General features: G+C 56.8%; 3 protein-coding genes across 3 annotated transcripts; 2 read left to right on the top strand and 1 right to left on the bottom strand.

Annotated features, from left to right (window-relative positions):
- Positions 1–1,282: 1,282 nt before the first annotated feature.
- Positions 1,283–2,616, top strand: ACO1O0_002946 (Lactonase, 7-bladed beta-propeller-domain-containing protein; the record flags this gene model as incomplete). The annotated part of the gene is made up of 3 exons (XM_083192407.1): positions 1,283–1,646; positions 1,690–2,192; positions 2,272–2,616. 3 exons carry the CDS (start codon positions 1,283–1,285, stop codon positions 2,614–2,616), a joined length of 1,212 nt encoding a protein of 403 aa, XP_083051464.1.
- A 4,812-nt stretch (positions 2,617–7,428) lies between these two features.
- Positions 7,429–9,677, top strand: ACO1O0_002947 (Zn(II)2Cys6 transcription factor; the record flags this gene model as incomplete). The annotated part of the gene is made up of 3 exons (XM_083192408.1): positions 7,429–7,794; positions 7,855–9,323; positions 9,416–9,677. The coding sequence occupies 3 exons, from the start codon at positions 7,429–7,431 to the stop codon at positions 9,675–9,677; spliced, it is 2,097 nt and encodes a 698-aa protein (XP_083051465.1).
- A 1,586-nt stretch (positions 9,678–11,263) lies between these two features.
- ACO1O0_002948 (putative serine esterase-domain-containing protein) lies at positions 11,264–14,575 on the bottom strand (the record flags this gene model as incomplete). The annotated part of the gene is made up of 1 exon (XM_083192409.1): positions 11,264–14,575. One exon carries the CDS (start codon positions 14,573–14,575, stop codon positions 11,264–11,266), a length of 3,312 nt encoding a protein of 1,103 aa, XP_083051466.1.
- Positions 14,576–17,328: the final 2,753 nt, after the last annotated feature.

Here is a 17,328-nt window from a genome sequence, read left to right on the forward strand (position 1 = left end):
ACCGTCGCTGGGTCCCTGCATGGTGTCCATAGTGGATTCAACTCGCAAGTCCAGGGGCTCCGGACGAGCTTAGATCGTGGGGGCCACTATTACATGGTTGGCGATGGCGATGGCTGTCCGGCGGAGGGCCCCCGAAGGTCAAAGCTGGGGGGGCTTCAGTGCCTGCTGACCGTGCGCTTACGCCTGCGCCTTAAGACAGAGAAGTCGGTGCCAAGCGCAGGGAGAGGGTTGCTGGATGCAGAAAAGCGCCGAGTTGGGCAAATCTGACAGGGCAGGACTCTGGTTGTCGGTGGTCGGGTGAGTGAAACAACGAGGAGGGGCCCCCATACCTTACATACCCCGTACTAGTAGTACTCCGTAATATACGGAGTATACATGGTACATAGTAGTATGGAGAAACCGTGGGGCGTAAGCCAGGCCGTGCGGAGTTCTGCGGGACAAGATGGGGAAGCATGGAAACATGTTTCGGTGCAGAACAATGCTGACAATGCAGGCGTGGCAGGGCCTGGGTCTCTCCGCATTTATCCTGCAAGATCCTCCAGGTACTGGGCAGTGGACTGATACGCATAGGCTCTGGTGGGCTAGTAGTAATACCGTGAGCCTGCGGAGGAGGCGGCCCGCCATGCAGACAGCGCGCCCTTCCCAGGCGTTGCGGATGGTGTCGTCCGCGCCATTAAGAGATCCTTCCGTCTTGGGCAATGCGTTGGGAACCCGCTACCATGGATGGCATCCAAGCCTCTAACACGGGATCCAATGGCTCTCGTGGATCGTCAAGTGCCGTTGCGGGGGTGAGACACGCCTTGGCATCCTGATCTTACACGTAGTACGGATACTAGTAGTATGTACGTACGTATATACGGACACATATATCCCATTGACTATCAACTGCTACTTCGTACTGTCGATCAATTTCCAGGGAACCGACAAGGATACCATCCAATAAGACGCCCGCTGGAAAAAGATACATCTGCCATCTCCCATTGCGCCTACGGTTGCCTACCTTAAAGTATGGACTAAAGTAACTAACCCTAACCTCAAAGTGTGGAGGGTCAAGATGATCGACAGTAGCAGTTGACAGTCAATGCGATGGAATGGAGCATCGCAGCTCCGAGACACGTTTGGGGGGATATAAACCAGCGCGTCAGTTTTACCTTTGGTCGTCTCCTGGACTCGTATAGATGGGTATCTCCCTCATATCGGCTGTGTCTTGTCATTGCGTTTCCACAAGATCCTTGGGAGCAGGCGGATAACACTCACCTCCATTGACCCTCCCATCACCACCATGCTCGACAAGTCGCTGCCCCGCAACGCGCTGTCGCTTCTCCTCCTCGGAGGCCAGGCGTCGGCGACGTATCTCTACGTCTCCTCCTACAGCGGAGTCGTCACCACCCTGAGCCTCTCCGAGGGCTCCAACGGCACCTCTCTCACGGCCATCGCCTCCAACAACCAGTGTGGCAGCAGCCCCTCGTGGCTCCAGCTGACTGACGACGGCGTCTTGTACTGTGTCGACGAGGGCTTTGCGACCTGGCCCGATGGCACCTTCTCCTCGTATACCACCAACGACGATGGCTCTATTGAGCTTCTCGACGCCCAGATCACGAACAACGGCGGCGTGAGCACCGTCTTCTACGGAAAGAACAGCAAGGGTGTCGCCCTGGCCTACTAGCAAGTTGGATCTTTTGCAAACAGATGAGGTCTGGGCAGTCACTGACAGGAATCCATCATCTAGCGGCGGATCGTCCTTTGCCACTTGGGACACGACTGACCCCGCTTCCCTCACGCTCCTCACCGAGGAGGTCTTCGAGCTTGAGGAGCCCGGTGCCGACCCCGAGAGGCAGGAGGCTCCCCATCCTCACCAGGCCATCACCGACCCCACGGGCAAGTTCATCGTCGTCCCCGACCTGGGAGCCGACCTTGTCCGCGTCTGGGCCACCAGCGAGTCCGACCTGTCTGTCACTCCCCTCGAACCTCTCAGCATCGCAGCTGGCAGTGGGCCCCGTCACGCCGCCTTTGCCGTCCACGGCGACACGACCTACTTCTACCTCGTGACCGAGCTGGCCAACACCCTCCTCGGCTACACCGTTACCTACGGGGAGGGCACCATCAGTTTTGAGCAGTTCTACGAGAGTGGCACTCACGGCAAGGGCATCGAGGTCCCCGCTGACGCCGCTGCTGCCGAAATCTGGGTCTCTGTAAGCTGCCCCTCCTCCTTAACATCCGGATTAAAGTAGTCGTGGGCAAGGCATACTAACCGCCACAACCACTTATCAGGCCGACCAGAAGTTCCTCATCGTCTCGTCCCGCAACGAGGACGCCTTTGAGATCCCCAACTTTGACCCCACCAACAGCACCGCCATCGTCTCGGACACCCTCATCAACTTCTCCATCGACGGCGCCACGGGCGACCTGACGACGTTGCAGGAAGTGCCTGCTGGCGGCCGCTTCCCGCGCCAGTTCTCTGTCAACAAGGCTGGCACCCTGGTCGCTGTCGGCCAGCAGAAGGACGGCCGCGTCGTCCTCATTAAGCGTAACCCAGAGTCGGGCCAGCTGGGTGACTTTGTCGCGGCCATCCCCGTCGAGGGCGAGGTTACGTCCGTGATTTTCAATGAGGTTTAAAGACAATGGGGGTAGAGCCGTGGATGGAAGTAGACGAGGGTTTGTAGACTTTCGATAGAGAAGAATGGAATGTGGAGCCTCGAGCTACTTAGGGGTAGTTCTTGTCACGGTACTCCTGAGACAAGTACAGTTATTTCAGACTCAGACTGTCAGAAAAAGGGGCAACATGATAGCTTCCGTATTTCCGGGGACAACGCCTCAGAATTCCTGTTGGTAATCTTTCAATGCATTGCTTTCCTAACCGGAACTTAGGGGCCCCGACTGCACCTCTCGGGGTCGAGGCTGTTTTGTTGGCTCTTCATCATGCCTGGACGTGGCAAAATACCACGCTGACCACGTCAGTCATTCTCGGCGTGTTCCTAATTGAGAAGCAGCGTTGTATGACGGGAAGTGCGTATGATGATGACATCTCTTGTTTCTTCCCCAGGACCCCAGGGGGAATGCCTCGACCAGCGGACTCTGCCCCACAAACCGTTCGAACCATGACCTGCAGCTCATAGGGCATAAAAATGTTCTCCCATACGAGGCGTCTTTAAAGTGTGGCCCCAGGGAAATTCCTCCATCTAGGAGCCCAACCAGCGGTGGTTGGGACTTGCGATCGTGACCTTTGGAGGCGTTCGCACCGTGGGTGTGTAGTGTGACGATAAAGGTCGTGTGATATTGCTGCCCAAGAAGCAAAACAAGTCTATTAGAATGAGGAGGATTAACAGGCTCGCATTAACCCATCCAAGTGACAGAGTTAATGATAAAAAACTGGGCTATTGGACAAGGCGCGGGACCCTGTGGTCCTATCATAGGCCCATCTCCCGGCCGGTGGCCGCTCAAAGCTCGTAATATTTACAGTCTTTGATGGTAACCCTGTTTTCATACGCATCATGGAAGGAGACAGTGACCCCAAGAGTTGCAGTTGGTGTGGTAGTTAATATCAGAATCCCCGTGCCTAGCCACCAGCTCGGGCCCATCCGAGCTTTGCCTGCCGACAGGGGGCGTTCTCGACCACGAACTTCATATCAAACCGAAGCGCTAATGAAGCCTGGGTCAGGTATCTGTAGTCTGTGGGGTATTGGTCGTATGTATGTATTTGTTACCAGAGGTTGGAGACGAGCCCTTCCGTCAGCTGAGGCTACTGATGACACTTGGCCGTTGGAAGCTTGGCAGCGACATCCTGGTCAGAGGTCGAACCAGTACAAAATCTAGCCCTTTGAAAGCTTCTCCTCTAACCGTCTTACCCGGAGCGCATGGCAGAGGGGATCAGTCTGACCTCGTGTGGCTACTCAAAAACGGACAGCACAGCATCTCCACATCCTGAGCATGGGAATGAATACATTTGCCGCTGCTGCGGAGGTACGTCCCTTCTCCGAGTGGTGCTTCGCTTACTGAGGCGATTCCCAATGCATTAGTCTGTGATCTGGCGTATTCAGGCTAATATAGACCCGGCGATGTACGCACGGGATCTGGGGTCTTTGAAGACATCGTCGGACCAACACATAGCCGGGGTCGCAGCATGGCTTGCAGGAGTCCGCCCTTTTTGGCCACCAGAGAAACCAGAAAGGCTCGCCATGGAAACAAAACGACCTGTTGGGATATTTGATATGAATGATTCATCAGATAAGGGGAAAATTCCTATATGAAGAGTTAGGAATCGAATGCGTACGCATTTGGAATCCCATGGCCAAGGGCAAAAGCCACCCAGTAGACCAGCAAGATCATGGAGTAGTCTTTGCAAGAAGGTGTTCTGCTGTCGACGGTGAGCCACGTCGAATCCATTGGAGACTAGCTTTCGACCCTAACCCACAAGGAAACGATGGGAATGGTAGGCAGATCATATATGCTCTCATAGCTTTTATGCATATTGCTATTACTGTTTGTATTAATAACTATCATCCCCTACTTGAATGCTGACTACGTTGGACAGGGACGCCGAATCCGCGGCACCGGATGCTTGGCGCCACCAGGCAGCCACTGTGTACTAAGCAAAGTACAAAGTAACAAAGTCGGGTTAAGGTAGGGGCTCTGTACGAATACATAGTACATATCCGTAGTAGTATGTAGTATCTTGGGACTTGGGGACTCAAGTCCTCGACCAACCGATATTGAAACTGTTTCCCAACGTCCGGGATTCCTTGCCGACTCGAGGCGGCGATAGCGCCGAATCAGAACCACTCCCGGGGGACTGGGGTCGCTCTGAGGGGTTTCCAAAGGGGTGCGTCCGTCCGGGGAGTTTGATGCCGTGCTAGGCCCGCAAGACCCAACAAGGTGCTGCAGCCATCCTGTTTCGAAAATCGGGGACGGAGATGAACGAGATGAACTGTTATGTGCGCCGTGTGCGGGGACGGGGCCAGGTCCGCAGACGGGGCCAACAGAAATAAATATTGATAATACTAGCGCCATTAATATTGGAATTTGATTTTGTATTTGGAGGAAATCCTTCAAATTCTGGTGGCCATTCTAAGCCACATTTCTTAGGCGCGTTGAGCGTCTGTGGTTGTTTAATCCAGTTCATGGTGGGGGGGGGGGGGAACGAGCACGCTTCGGGTGAAATTAGAGGCGGCTTCATGAGGCCGAACGAGGGTGCCCACAAAACGGTGACACCCGAGCGTCTTGCGTACGTCGCACGATGGCAAAGAGTTGAACCTGCTAGCTGCTACTAGCAGTGTGTCTCTTCCAAAGGCATATCACCCCTGGACCTAAGCGCCGCAGATTCAGGTAGCACATATTATCCATATTCGTGCACACACTGCTGCTTCCTGTGAGCTACAAAATGGCCCGGGGATATGAGAACCCGCGACGGAGGGGTTCTTATAGCAAGAGACGAGCTGTAGGAGTGTTTGCCCGACAGCCTTTGGTTGCAAAGGGCTATATCTCACCGTCCTGGTCCATGTGGTGGCGCTGTCCGCACAGCTCTTAATGGATGAGGGGATCACTGGCTAGTGGTCTCACAACCCCGGATTTTCAACGAGGCGTCGAGGCGTCGAGGCCCAGTGGCCCACCGACCCATCCTGTCTTGGAAGCGGCGGGATACCCGCCCAAGGATGGCAAGTGACCGATGAAGGGGCGGATCCTCATGCAAGCTCGGCGTGAAAGGCATGACTGGAGCTAAGGGACTTTTCGGGACATTCAGAAGGGATGGCTGCACCCCGTCATCGCTCTGCGCAGTCTGCCATTAACGTTTATAATTCCGTATTTCTGTGAAAGATATGGGCGAACACCTGCGCAGGAGCGGGTGTTGGGGCAGTTGGTAGTTGTGCCGGTCTCGAATCCCGGTCGATGGCCCCAACGCCACTTGAATATAACATGTCCGGGGGTCAAATGAACGACGAGCCGTCACTAGTGTAGCTGAACCCTAGGTGCTCGCAAGGTACGAAGTACGGAGGTTAGTACGTGTATCAGTACGCTAGGCTTGCTAAACAAGCGTGTTTACAACGCAGGGAGTTCCCAATGAGGAACCTGTACGGCAGTGGTACTCTGGTGTTGCCGTGTTGGGTCCCGTACAAGGGCCCTTCTCTCGTTCAAAGAGCTGCTGGGACTGGTGTTAATAATAGAGGGAAGCAGAAAACTGACCGAGGTCTCTCGAATAGGCAGTGTCAAGGTGCGATCTCGGCGGGGCGGCCGCGTGGGCAATGTGGTCACCATGTGAGGCAGCGAGGGCAGCGAGGGCAGCGAGAGAGGCGAGAGAAGCGAGAGAAGCGAGATTGACTAATGATGATCATCGTTGCCTTGGTCGTGGCTCCTCCGCCGTGGGCGGTGGTGATGGCCAAAGCTGATGCCATGGATTGCTGCCAGGGGTCTGGGGGAGGAGGTGGAGGAGGTGGAGGAAGAGGTGTGGTCAAGGTGGTGAAAAGGTGCAGTGGTGGAGGGCTGACAGTCGCAGAGCTGCATGTGCGAGGCGGCGGGCGGTGTCGGGGTTGGGGTCCAGGGACCGCGTGGGCTCCTGCCAATTGAGTTGCTGGACAGCAGCCTGGGCAGGTGTGTTTAGTGGACCGGTACGGCGAGACCCTTCTAACGCGCTGCCATCAGTGGGCAGTGTGCAGTGGGCACTTTGGCACTTTGGCACTTTGGCACTCTCTCCACCCCAGCCCACACCTCCGCGAGTCCCGTCCGGGGTCGGGGTTTCCAAGGCTGCCTAGGTGCTCCTGCCACCGTCTGCGGCGCTACGCCTGCTGTGCGGTTGACTGGCAGCCCTGGGGGTCAGGTCAGTGGCACTGTGCCCCTCTGTGGCCTCAGGTTCTCCGGGGCCCCACTCATGCCCGTGGCCTGCCCTCCACTCTGATCCTCCAGACCTCCACCTCATCAATCGCAACGACGCCCGCACCTGGTTTGCCGCTCATCCCCTGCCAGGTCCTCGCCGAGTGTGGCTCTCAAGAAGGGCCCCCTCTGTCCAAGTCTGCGATTTTCCGTCTCGTCACTCCTCAACCCTCCCACTGGGCACTCCTGACGACCCTCCAAAGGCCCTCCAACGACCATCCCTCTCACTCGCCTTGAGCTCCTGGCCGTTGATCATTGACCCGTTGCCGCCTCCTAACTTTTCACCACCGTTCTCTCACGGGCACTACCTCCTAGCTTCTTCCAAAGACACGCGACCTCGACCCGACCACCCGCCCTGTACAGCCATGTCGCCTGTTTAACTCAAACTGCCTGCAGCTTTTTGCGTCTCCTCACTGCTGGTGGTGCACAAGACCCTCTGACGCCTCCTTTGGTCACCGTACAACTTCGTCATAAGGGGCTGACTTGCCTCGGCGCGCCTGGTCTGTCGCATCAGACCTCTGTTTGCCCATCACGTCTTCCACACGCCTTCTTCTGAGAACTCACAGCATGTCCCCGTCGTCGACGGGCGACTCGCCGCCCTCGGCTACTGGTACCACCTCCTCGGGGCGCCACTTCCCCATTCCGAGTCGCGACAACTTCACCATCGAGGTCCCCAATGCCACTCTCACGGCTGTCCCCAACGGCTCCACTCTCGGACTTAAATCTCCCGGCGATCTGAAGCCCCAGCGCGCCCCCAGCTTCACCCGGGAGAGCATCCTCGGTGCTGCCCAGAAAGCTCGGAACGCAGCGCAGGCTTCTGAGAGCGCTGCTAATGGCATGATCCTCACTTCCAGCGACGATGGCTCCAACCCTCTGAAGCGGAGAAACACAGATGTGGGGGTTGACTACCCACGTCGAAGGGCAACTATTGCTGTGCGTGTCTACTCTTTAAAACAATGCTAACGCTACTCGTTGCTGACAATCCTCTCATAGTGCGAGGTCTGCCGGTCAAGAAAGTCGCGATGTGACGGAAACAAGCCCAAGTGCAAGCTCTGCACGGAACTGGGCGCCGAGTGTATCTATCGGGAACCTGGAATCAAGCTCGATGCCGGCGACAAACTCATATTGGAACGCCTCAACCGCATAGAGACCCTGCTCCAGATGAATATGGGTGGTGCCCAGGCCAACGGCATCAACATCAACTCCGACTCACCTTCTTTCAGCAATGGCACTCATCTTAGCGGGGAGAATGGGCTCCTGGGCACCTCCGGGAGTGGCTTTGTTTCCGTAATTCCTAACGGCGGTTTCGGCACCTGGACGGCTCAGCAGACCACAACCAATATCAACACCATGCCCAAGGTGCACACCAATGCCGCCATGCACTTGCTGCAATGGCCACTTATCCGGGATCTGGTCTCCCGGCCTTACGACCCTCAAATTCTGTTGCAACTGGAGATGGCGCGTGAGCCTTTGCACTCCCTGACAAAAACGCCCTGCGTGGATTTGTCTAATACCCAGGCATACATCGAGGCATACTTTGAGCGCGTGAACGTATGGTACGCCTGTGTCAACCCATACGCCTGGAGGAGTCAGTACCGCACTGCTCTCTCCAACGGGTTCCGGGAAGGCCCAGAAAGTTGCATTGTACTGCTCGTTCTGGCCCTGGGACAAGCCAGCCTTCGCGGTAGCATCTCAAGGATTATGCCTCACGAAGACCCACCGGGAATGCAATACTTTACGGCTGCTTGGTCTCTTCTTCCCGGAATGATGACGAACAACACTGTTCTGGCCGCACAGTGCCATCTGCTTGCCGCAGCTTATCTGTTCTATCTGGTTCGTCCAATGGAGGCGTGGAATCTGCTGTGCAGCACAAGTACAAAGCTCCAGTTGCTTCTCATGTCGCCAAACCGCGTACCGTCTAATCAGAAGGAACTTGTTGAGAGAATCTACTGGAACGCACTTCTCTTCGAGAGCGACCTTCTGGCAGAGCTGGATCTCCCGCATTCCGGGGTGGTGCAGCTTGAGGACAATGTGGGCCTCCCCGGTGGATTTGAAAACGAGGAAGGCGGAGAAGGAGTAGGACGAGACGAACTGTGGTACTTCCTTGCCGAGATCGCCCTCCGCCGACTCCTGAACCGCGTCAGCCAACTCATCTACTCGAAGGATTCTATGGCGTCGACATCCAGTCTAGAGCCCGTTGTTGCCGAGCTCGACTACCAGCTGACGCAGTGGTACGAAAGCCTGCCACTGCCCCTACAGTTTCCGTTCACAAGGACGGTGCTCCAGGACCCCGTCCAGACAGTTCTACGCCTACGTTTTTTTGCCTGCCGGACTATCATCTACCGGCCCTACATCCTCGCCGTTCTTGATAACGAGCAGGCTGTCCTGGACCCTGCCGTGCGCGAGAATTGCCACAAGTGCCTCGAGGCCTCCATCAGGCAGCTCGAGCACATTGGGGAGCAGTGAGTACCGCCTATTTGTTACCCAGTACCCCTTGTCCAAGGGTCTGGGGGTGTTTTTCTTATGCCGTTTCACTGCTGACTCCATTCTGCAGCCACGCCGGCCATATGCCGTACATATGGCAGGGAGCCTTGTCAATAGTGTCGCAGACACTGCTTGTCATGGGGGCAACCATGTCACCCTCCCTGCTGAGTATATTGCTTACACTGGTCCCCCACCGGGAAGCCCTGGACCAGATCATCAACGATGTCGTCATGGAGATCGAGCGCTACGCAATGCTTGCACCGAGCCTCAGCCTGGCAGCCGAGATCATCAAGGAAGCAGAAATACGGAGGCGAACATTCCTCAGCGGCTGAGCCAAGTACGATGTCGTCACTCCCGCCTCAACCCGGTAGGGTACATCGAACAGAACAATCCGAGCTGCATGTGCCGTCCGAAATCTGCTACCCGAGGTTAAGGTAACAGCGGCATCCATCTTGCTACCGGAGGAAGCCAAGTTGTGGGCGACCTTGCCCGTTCCTCTACGGGAATGTTCGGAGCCCATTACATTCGGCTAGTAAGTCTCAGTGGATTGGCCATTGGAGGGGTTTCTCGTGAACTCCTTCGGGGTAGCTGTCACAGTGACGTGGCTCCCAACAGAGCGGCTCTTGAAGGTGGAGGTTATCAAGCAATCTACCACGAACCGCATCGGGGGGATTTCGGCGACTCTGCGAAATGAGAGTTGGCTTACGGTACCTGATCAGAAACAAACCGGGGGCGGGAATCCCCACGGGCAGAAAAGTCATTTCAGGGTATTTGAACGAGGCGCCAGGGTTCCCCTCCTGCATGGCGTTGGACAGGGTGTGTGGTCTTGGGATGTCTTGGGATGGCACATGCGACGGCATCACGGCCCGACAGACCGCACGCTAAGCGAACCCCGACTTCACTCACACAACAGCGGCGAAACGTTCAGATGGGTACAGTTTCCAGGCTCCATATGCAACAGAGGGACCTTCCCCCCTGTGGGATGTCTTGTGGAACTATTTCCTATGTTGATCTCTCGTTGAGAGGAGAGGTGGTCGGGAGATTCTTGCTGGCTGGACTCTGGCCGCGCGCGACAAGATCGGATTTTTTATTATTTTTTTAGCGAACATGAAGCCTTCTTCTTCTTGAAGCACAAGCCGGCCTTGGACCTGGGAGATGCTGTACTTGTCCCATAGGGTGTTTCTGCAACTAGCATTTGGGTTTGATGACGAGACGGCCTTTGTTTTAGAGCAATGTACGAAACACGATCGAATATAAGTATACAGGCAAGTCGAAAGTCTAATTGGAAACCATTGTACATAATCCAAATGCGCGTACCGGCAATGGACTCGGCGCCATGTTGTTCTCCGCAATCTGCTACGTCTGGCGAGAAACACGCAGCCTGAGATGCATGGGCCCTTCTTTCGTCATTCAAGTCTGCTTCATGCAGTATCCATCTCTGTTGAAACGAGCACCATGCTTACACTGTATGCTATTCCTTCAGTGAGCCACGTACCTCGAACTCATCCGGGGAAATGATGACGTCGGCCGACGACACGCCCCTAGGTGCCATGATGTTGGTAAGCAGTGATTCCACTCCTCCCTCCCCTTCCCCGGTCAACACGGCCGGCCACTTTATTATTGGTGGAATTTGGAACAATGCCCGGCTTCGAGAAGGTGACGGACGGGTGGGATCTAGTCGGCTACTTGTAATAATAGTACTTGGACCTAGTGGTCTCGACCGAAATTTTCATGCTGGCAATTAGGTGATGACTGCGGAAGAGCTGGTGAACAACAACGAGACTGTACCTACGCATCATGGGCTGTCATGGTGTAGGTATATGGAATCCTCCAGTGTACCTCGCCCCTCGCGCCCGCAACCGACGACGTATCAAGAAATATCGTTGTAATTAAATTACGTATAGTGCCCAGAAACGCTCTATGCCTGCTCTATAGTATTCTTCGCCGGTGTATCCTTGCCCGACGCCGGACTCCGTGGCTTCTTGGACCCGCCCTTGCCCACAATCTTCTCCGCCCAGTTCCACTCCTTGCCCGGGCTGCTGCTCCCGCTCTTGGCCTTGCCCTTGGCCTTGCTGGTGGCTGACGACCCATCAGCAGCAGCCTTGCCATCGCCGCTAAAGTCGACATCGCTCTCGTACTCGCTATCCGCCCAGTCGCGATCGCTCCAGCTCATCGAGTCGCCCCGCTCCGGGGACGTGTGGCTCCCCTCCTGCGGCCCGCGCTGCGAGGAGGAGGACGGCGGCAGGTCGGGGACGCGATCGCGCGCCTCTTGCGACTCGCTCTCCGTGGCCGGGTCCACCTTGGTCTCCGCGCCGTGCGCGTCGGGCGGCTGGTTGATGTCGAGGGCGCGCTCACCGAGGTGCTCGTCGTCGGTGCGCATGCGGGCCACGGCCGAGTCGCTGAAGTGCGCGTCGACCATGTGCTTGATGACCGGCCAGCCGTAGGCGTTGACGAACATGCGGCGGACGACAATGTTGTTGTGCGCGTCCGGCTCGAGCTTAACGAGCACCTTGCGCCACGACAGATCCCGGTGGTAGCCTCGTGCAATCTTCTCCTCGACACGCATGTTGGAGCCGTCAATAATGTCCTCGAGATGCTTCCCATTGCGAGTACTGCTGGTGTCGCTCTTGCTGTCCTGCTTTTTCGGCGCCGATATTCCCCACTCGCCGTGCTTGATCGATCCGTGAGCTGACGAGGATGGAGTCGAGATGCCCGAGGTCATGGACAGCCCTGTCCCCGACCTACTCAGTGACTTCTTGCGAAGAAACGTCGGCGACCTCTTCATGGGCGGCAAGGGAATATCCGTAGGATGGTATACGCGGTCGTGGAAGATGGTACGTGGCCGTTTGGAAGGGTCAATTAGGTAGTCCACATCAGGCATATGGGGATTGAGCAAGTCGCCGGCGGCTTCAAAGAAGGTCGTCCTCGGTGGCGCGTTCAGACCTCCCAGTTCTTCCTCAAACTCGGAACCCGTCGTGACCTTGGGTTGGCGAGACGTGTCTGTCTCGGAGGAGAAGATTGTCGAGGTAGAGCCTTCATCGTGCAGCGTCTGGCTCATGTCATATATCCTCTTTTGCTTCTGTGTAATGGGCTGCTCCTTTGGCGGCTCGTTGCTCCTGAAGAAGTTGAAGAATCCGGATAGTGGACCTGCAACACCCGGAGTCCCGGGTGGCTCTGCCTGGGGATGAGGCTCGTTAAAGGGTGACGGAACCGATCTTAGACTAGCCCGGTCATCCTCCTCCACGGCATCATCCGCCGGTTGGGGAACCTGCGACATGTCGTTCTTTGGTGTCGTGGCCCCCGAATCACTCGGCTGGTCTTCGGCTGGCTGTAATTGCCGTTGCCGGGAGTTGGCCATGTTAGTCCCCGTCAGCTCCGCCCAGCCAAACCCAACCATAGTCTCAACAAGCCCAGCGTCTCTCCGGGCCTTTTCCACACGGCCCAGCCCATGCCAATCCAGGAAGAGAAGACAGCTCGTCCGCAGAGGAACAATGCCATCGTTGACAACGTTGGAGTACACGGTACGGTTCCTGAACTTTTTGAGAGCCGTGTGGGCGGGTCCCGTAGGGAGGATCCTTAGAAGAGGCTTTGACTCGGGCTGCGATTCCCCATAGACCTTCTTGTGAGCTGTCTCGCCGAGGTTGCCCACAATGGCACCCCATCCACTCCTCGCCAGCGTGGGTGCCCTCCACGTCAGGCCCAGGTCCTTGCCCGTGCGGCCCACAAGGCCAAAGTCGAGCGCAAACTTGACATACATTGGGTTCTCGTTGCTGAGGCCCAGCCACGGCGTGGCCAGGGCGATGAAGTTGATGGGCTTGATTCGATCGAAGAACTGAGGTGAATGCTTCTGGATATAGGCGACCGCATACGTCTGTACTAGGCCGCCTAGTGAGTGCGCGATGAAGCTGATGCTTGTAATCTTGTACGAGCGCTGTTCCGAGGCGTGGTGAGCATGATGCCAGCCGGCATGGGCAGTGCCGTTCTTCTGCGATCCCTTGGTCCCGGCATTTTGTTTGTCCCCTTTAGCAACATGCCCGGCGGGATGCACCGAGTCTTTGCCTAGGGGTAAAAATGGTTGGTCTGGATATGTCATGGATAGGACATATCGGGCTAGCCTCTTGCCGAGGTACTTGATGCCACGCTCCGTCTTGGTCGCGTTCCCAGAGTATCCCCTTACAATAACCTCCTCGTCATCGTCGTCGTCCTCTGTCGCCTCGTCATGGGGATTGGCAGCTCCACTGCCCGAACCCTTGGACGCATCTGAACTCTCCCGCGAGACTGCTGTCGACTCGGTTCGGAGAGCCTTCTCCTTTGCCCGTCTCACCTTGGCATCGATCCTGGCCTGCTTCACGGCGGCATCAATGCTCTCCTTCATAAACAGCATATCCGCGCCGAGGTTGCTATGCAGGCCGTGTGTCAGAACCACAAGGTGGACCTTTTTCTGCTTTCGGGGTTTCGGTTCCTGCATCGTCTCCGGGTCTCCCGTATTGACCATGCTCTCGACGGGCTTTTCCGACGCCGCCCGCTGGTCGACCCTCTTATCGCCCTCGTCGTCCCACGACGGAAGCCTGGGCGTGTTCCACAGCGTGGCCGTATCCTCCACTTTGACGTGTATGGCGCGCGAGTACACCCCGCGGGGCTGCGCAGGGTGGTGGCCGTCCTTGGCCCCGATGCTCTGCTGGTAGTCGGCCAGCCTCCCCGGCTGGGCTACCTGGGCCTGGCCGGACACAACGGGCAGCGAGCCGCCCAGGTGGAGGGACTTGCGGTCGCGGGCCACCAGGACCTCGTAGCCGACGGCAGCCGAGGTGGAGAAGATGACCTGGGACGACACCTCGATGACCCAGCTGGCGGACTCGCCGTCGTGCTCAGGCCCCTTGCCGAAGCCGCCGTGGCTGCCCGTCCCCGCGCCCTGCCTCACGTCGTCGGGCACGACGAGCTCGCACTCCCAGGAGCCGCCGGCCTTGACCATGGGCTCGAACTCAGGGACGCCATGGGTGCGTGCCGTGTCGAACTTCTCGTTGGGGTTGAAGGCGGCCGGGTAGGCGGCGACGGAGAGGGTGTAGGGACCGTGGACGAAGGCGGCACGCAGGGCGATGGCCGAGGTGTTGCGGATGCGGACGTAGAGGTGCTCGGGCGAAGGCAGGATGCGGTCCTGCGAGGGCGTGTAGGTGACGGTGTAGCGGACGACCTCGCCGATCCTGACGCTGCCGGTCTGGTGCGTGAGGAGCATCGTAGCGCCGTAACGTCGTCGCGTCGTCGCGTCGTCGCGTCGTCGCGGGTGGTGCGGGTGGTGCGGGTGGTCTGGCGCCCCGCGGCGCTGGGGGGAGGGAGGTGGAGGAAAGGAGAGAGAGAGGCTGTCTCTGGTTGATGTCTGATGGTTGATGGTTGCGGTGCGATAGCCGATTGCGGGGTGCTGCTTCGTCCCGTTGACCTGAGGTGTCGTCTAACTAGAAGGTGGTCGACATCATATCACTGGTTGCAAGCATAGGCAGGCACAAACAAAGCAGGCTCCCGAGATTGATGTCAACGATGTAGATTATCACAAGCCAGAAAAAAAATGCATGGAGATGTTTGGAGAAGAGGGAGCTCGGGCAGCGAACCTGCATCGGAGGTGGTCCAGGTGGGATTCCCGGCCGCCCCACCTTGGATTCTAGCGGTGCCATCCACAGACAATGAGCACTGCCACGGTACTTCACTCACCACCGGATGGTACGCCTACGGTATTGTACCGCCCCTAAATGGGCGCCTGAAGCCACCGACTTTGCCTACAAGGTACTACCGTCTAGCGCCCGGCTGCCCCGGAATTCCTCTTCAGGGCACCTATTTCCGGATTCCTCCCACTGGAGGTGCCACTCGGCCACTGTCAACGCCCGACTTCCCGCCACAACAACCCGACTCGCCGCCCGTTCCCGACCAAGACCAATCACCATAACCCAACGTCATCGACACACGAGTCAAGCTGTCAAATGCTTGTCAAATTCGCATCTATGTCACTCTCCTGTTCTTAGCTCCCGTACCAAGTACTTCGTACTCAGCGTGGAAATATGGATCCATACATCTCTTCAGTCTTCACCCGACATCCTTGACACCCGGCCGACCATCATCACAAGACCTTTGCTTTGATATTGGGCCCTAGCTCGGTCCTCTCGGGTAACGAGCCAAGACAGAACAAAAAGCAATCATCATTCATAATCATGTATAAACCCCTCCGGTAGCTAAGTAACAGTGCTCATCCTAGCAGCTTAGCAAGTATACATCGTACGTACGTACGTAGCAGTAGCAAGTAGATTCCCATGTTGGACCAAGCGTCTGGTGAAACCCCAAAAACTCCCCCGAGCCCAAATCGCCAGCCATTTCACATAACTCGTGAGAGTCTCTCATCTGATACCCGCCCATCACTGCCTGGAACGCCTGGTTGCACAAAGTTCCTCCACTCAAAAACCCGATTCATTCCACTCCCTGGCCCGTTGAGTCCTGCCATCGACGAAGATCGCGGCGCGCTACCGTCATAGTCATGCCGTCTCACTCCACGACTGCCACCCGCTACTGGGGCATAGTCTGCCATGTGCGGTGGAGGATGGTGGATCATCGGGGGACCGTGAGGAGAGAACCCGCCAAAGGGATGATGCTGCGGCGTCGCCATCATCGGCGGGCTCATCGATGGCCCCATCCCCAGTGGCATTCGACCCGGTGTGTAAGGACCCATAGGCGGTGGGGGAGGCATTCCTGTCATCGTTCCCATATGGGGACTCATAGCAGCAGGAAGGTATCCCACCTCCGAGTGCGGTGGCCTGTGGCCCTGGCGGTGCTCAGAAAGCCTCTCCGCAAGTCTCCTTTCCATCGATCCGCCTCTGGCGCCCCTCCCAACGTTGACCTCCGACCCATAGCCTCTGCTGAAAGTCTCTCTTGTTGGCGTTTGTTGCTCCGCCCTTCTGTTGTAAGTTGCCATCGGTGGTAGTCCTAGTCTTGTCCTACTATCTCTGTTTTGACCGCTGTCGTGTCTGTAGTGTTCGTTGATGTGATGTCCAGAAGCAATACCTAGCCCCGGAACACCGCCGACACCACCCCTGCCCACAATATAACTGTCATCATAGTTGTCGTCATCGTCGTCGTCGTCGTCGTCGTCTTCATCGTCATCAGAAGGTTCGCCATCTAACATTACATCGTACTGCAGCCGTCGTGCCAACTCTTCGTCTCGTTGTTCTTGCAGCCGCCGCCGATACACCTCCTCTCCGTACGTTCTCGCCCTCGGACGCCCCTGCGTACGCGGCTCACGCGGCTCTCGCGGCTCCCTATCCAAACGCCGATCTTGGCCATCGTGGGGGTTAAAAGGGTTGACCCTCTGTGCGTGGTACCCATGTAAATCGTCATTCTCCTCAAAGTTAAACCACTCACAGTCGCAACTCTTCCACTTGGAGCCGCAAAGCATGCAAAACTGTGCACCACATCGACTGCAAATGTTAGTAAGCTCAAGGCAGAAAGCTGTTGGCAAATTTGATGGCTTACCATGTCATATGGTTGCAGCCCTGCTTCCTCTCCACCATAGCCTTGCACGAATAGCATCGTTGCCAGCCCTCCTCCTTGGCCTGTTTCAAGAATCGCTGTGTTTCTTCATCCTTGGGGCAGTCGAAGGAAGAATGCCATTTGCCGTTACAGGTAACGCAAACTTTTGTCTTGCAGTGGCTGCACGTGGCACTTCTCCGGTTGCCTTCCTGCCGAATACGAGAAGGCTTGATCCACTCGCCACATCTCTTGGATGGGCAGTATAGGCGGTTCTGTGTCGTAAACTCCTCATATCTTCGATTCCACAACTTCTTGAATTTAGTGTCGAACAAGGCATCCACATGACGGAGAGAGATGCGATCTTGAGTGCAGCATCTTGGCGGCATGAGTTGGGGATCTGTAAGCGACAGCTCAAAGTTCCGCCTTAAACAGGAGTGGCACATTCGATGGCCACATCTGAGCTCGGGTGCCTTTCTCGAA

The sequence above is a fragment of the Amphichorda felina genome (assembly GCF_050947745.1).
Source record: "Amphichorda felina strain 45539 chromosome Unknown scaffold_3, whole genome shotgun sequence".
In the NCBI taxonomy this organism is placed as follows: Eukaryota; Fungi; Ascomycota; class Sordariomycetes; order Hypocreales; family Bionectriaceae; genus Amphichorda; species Amphichorda felina.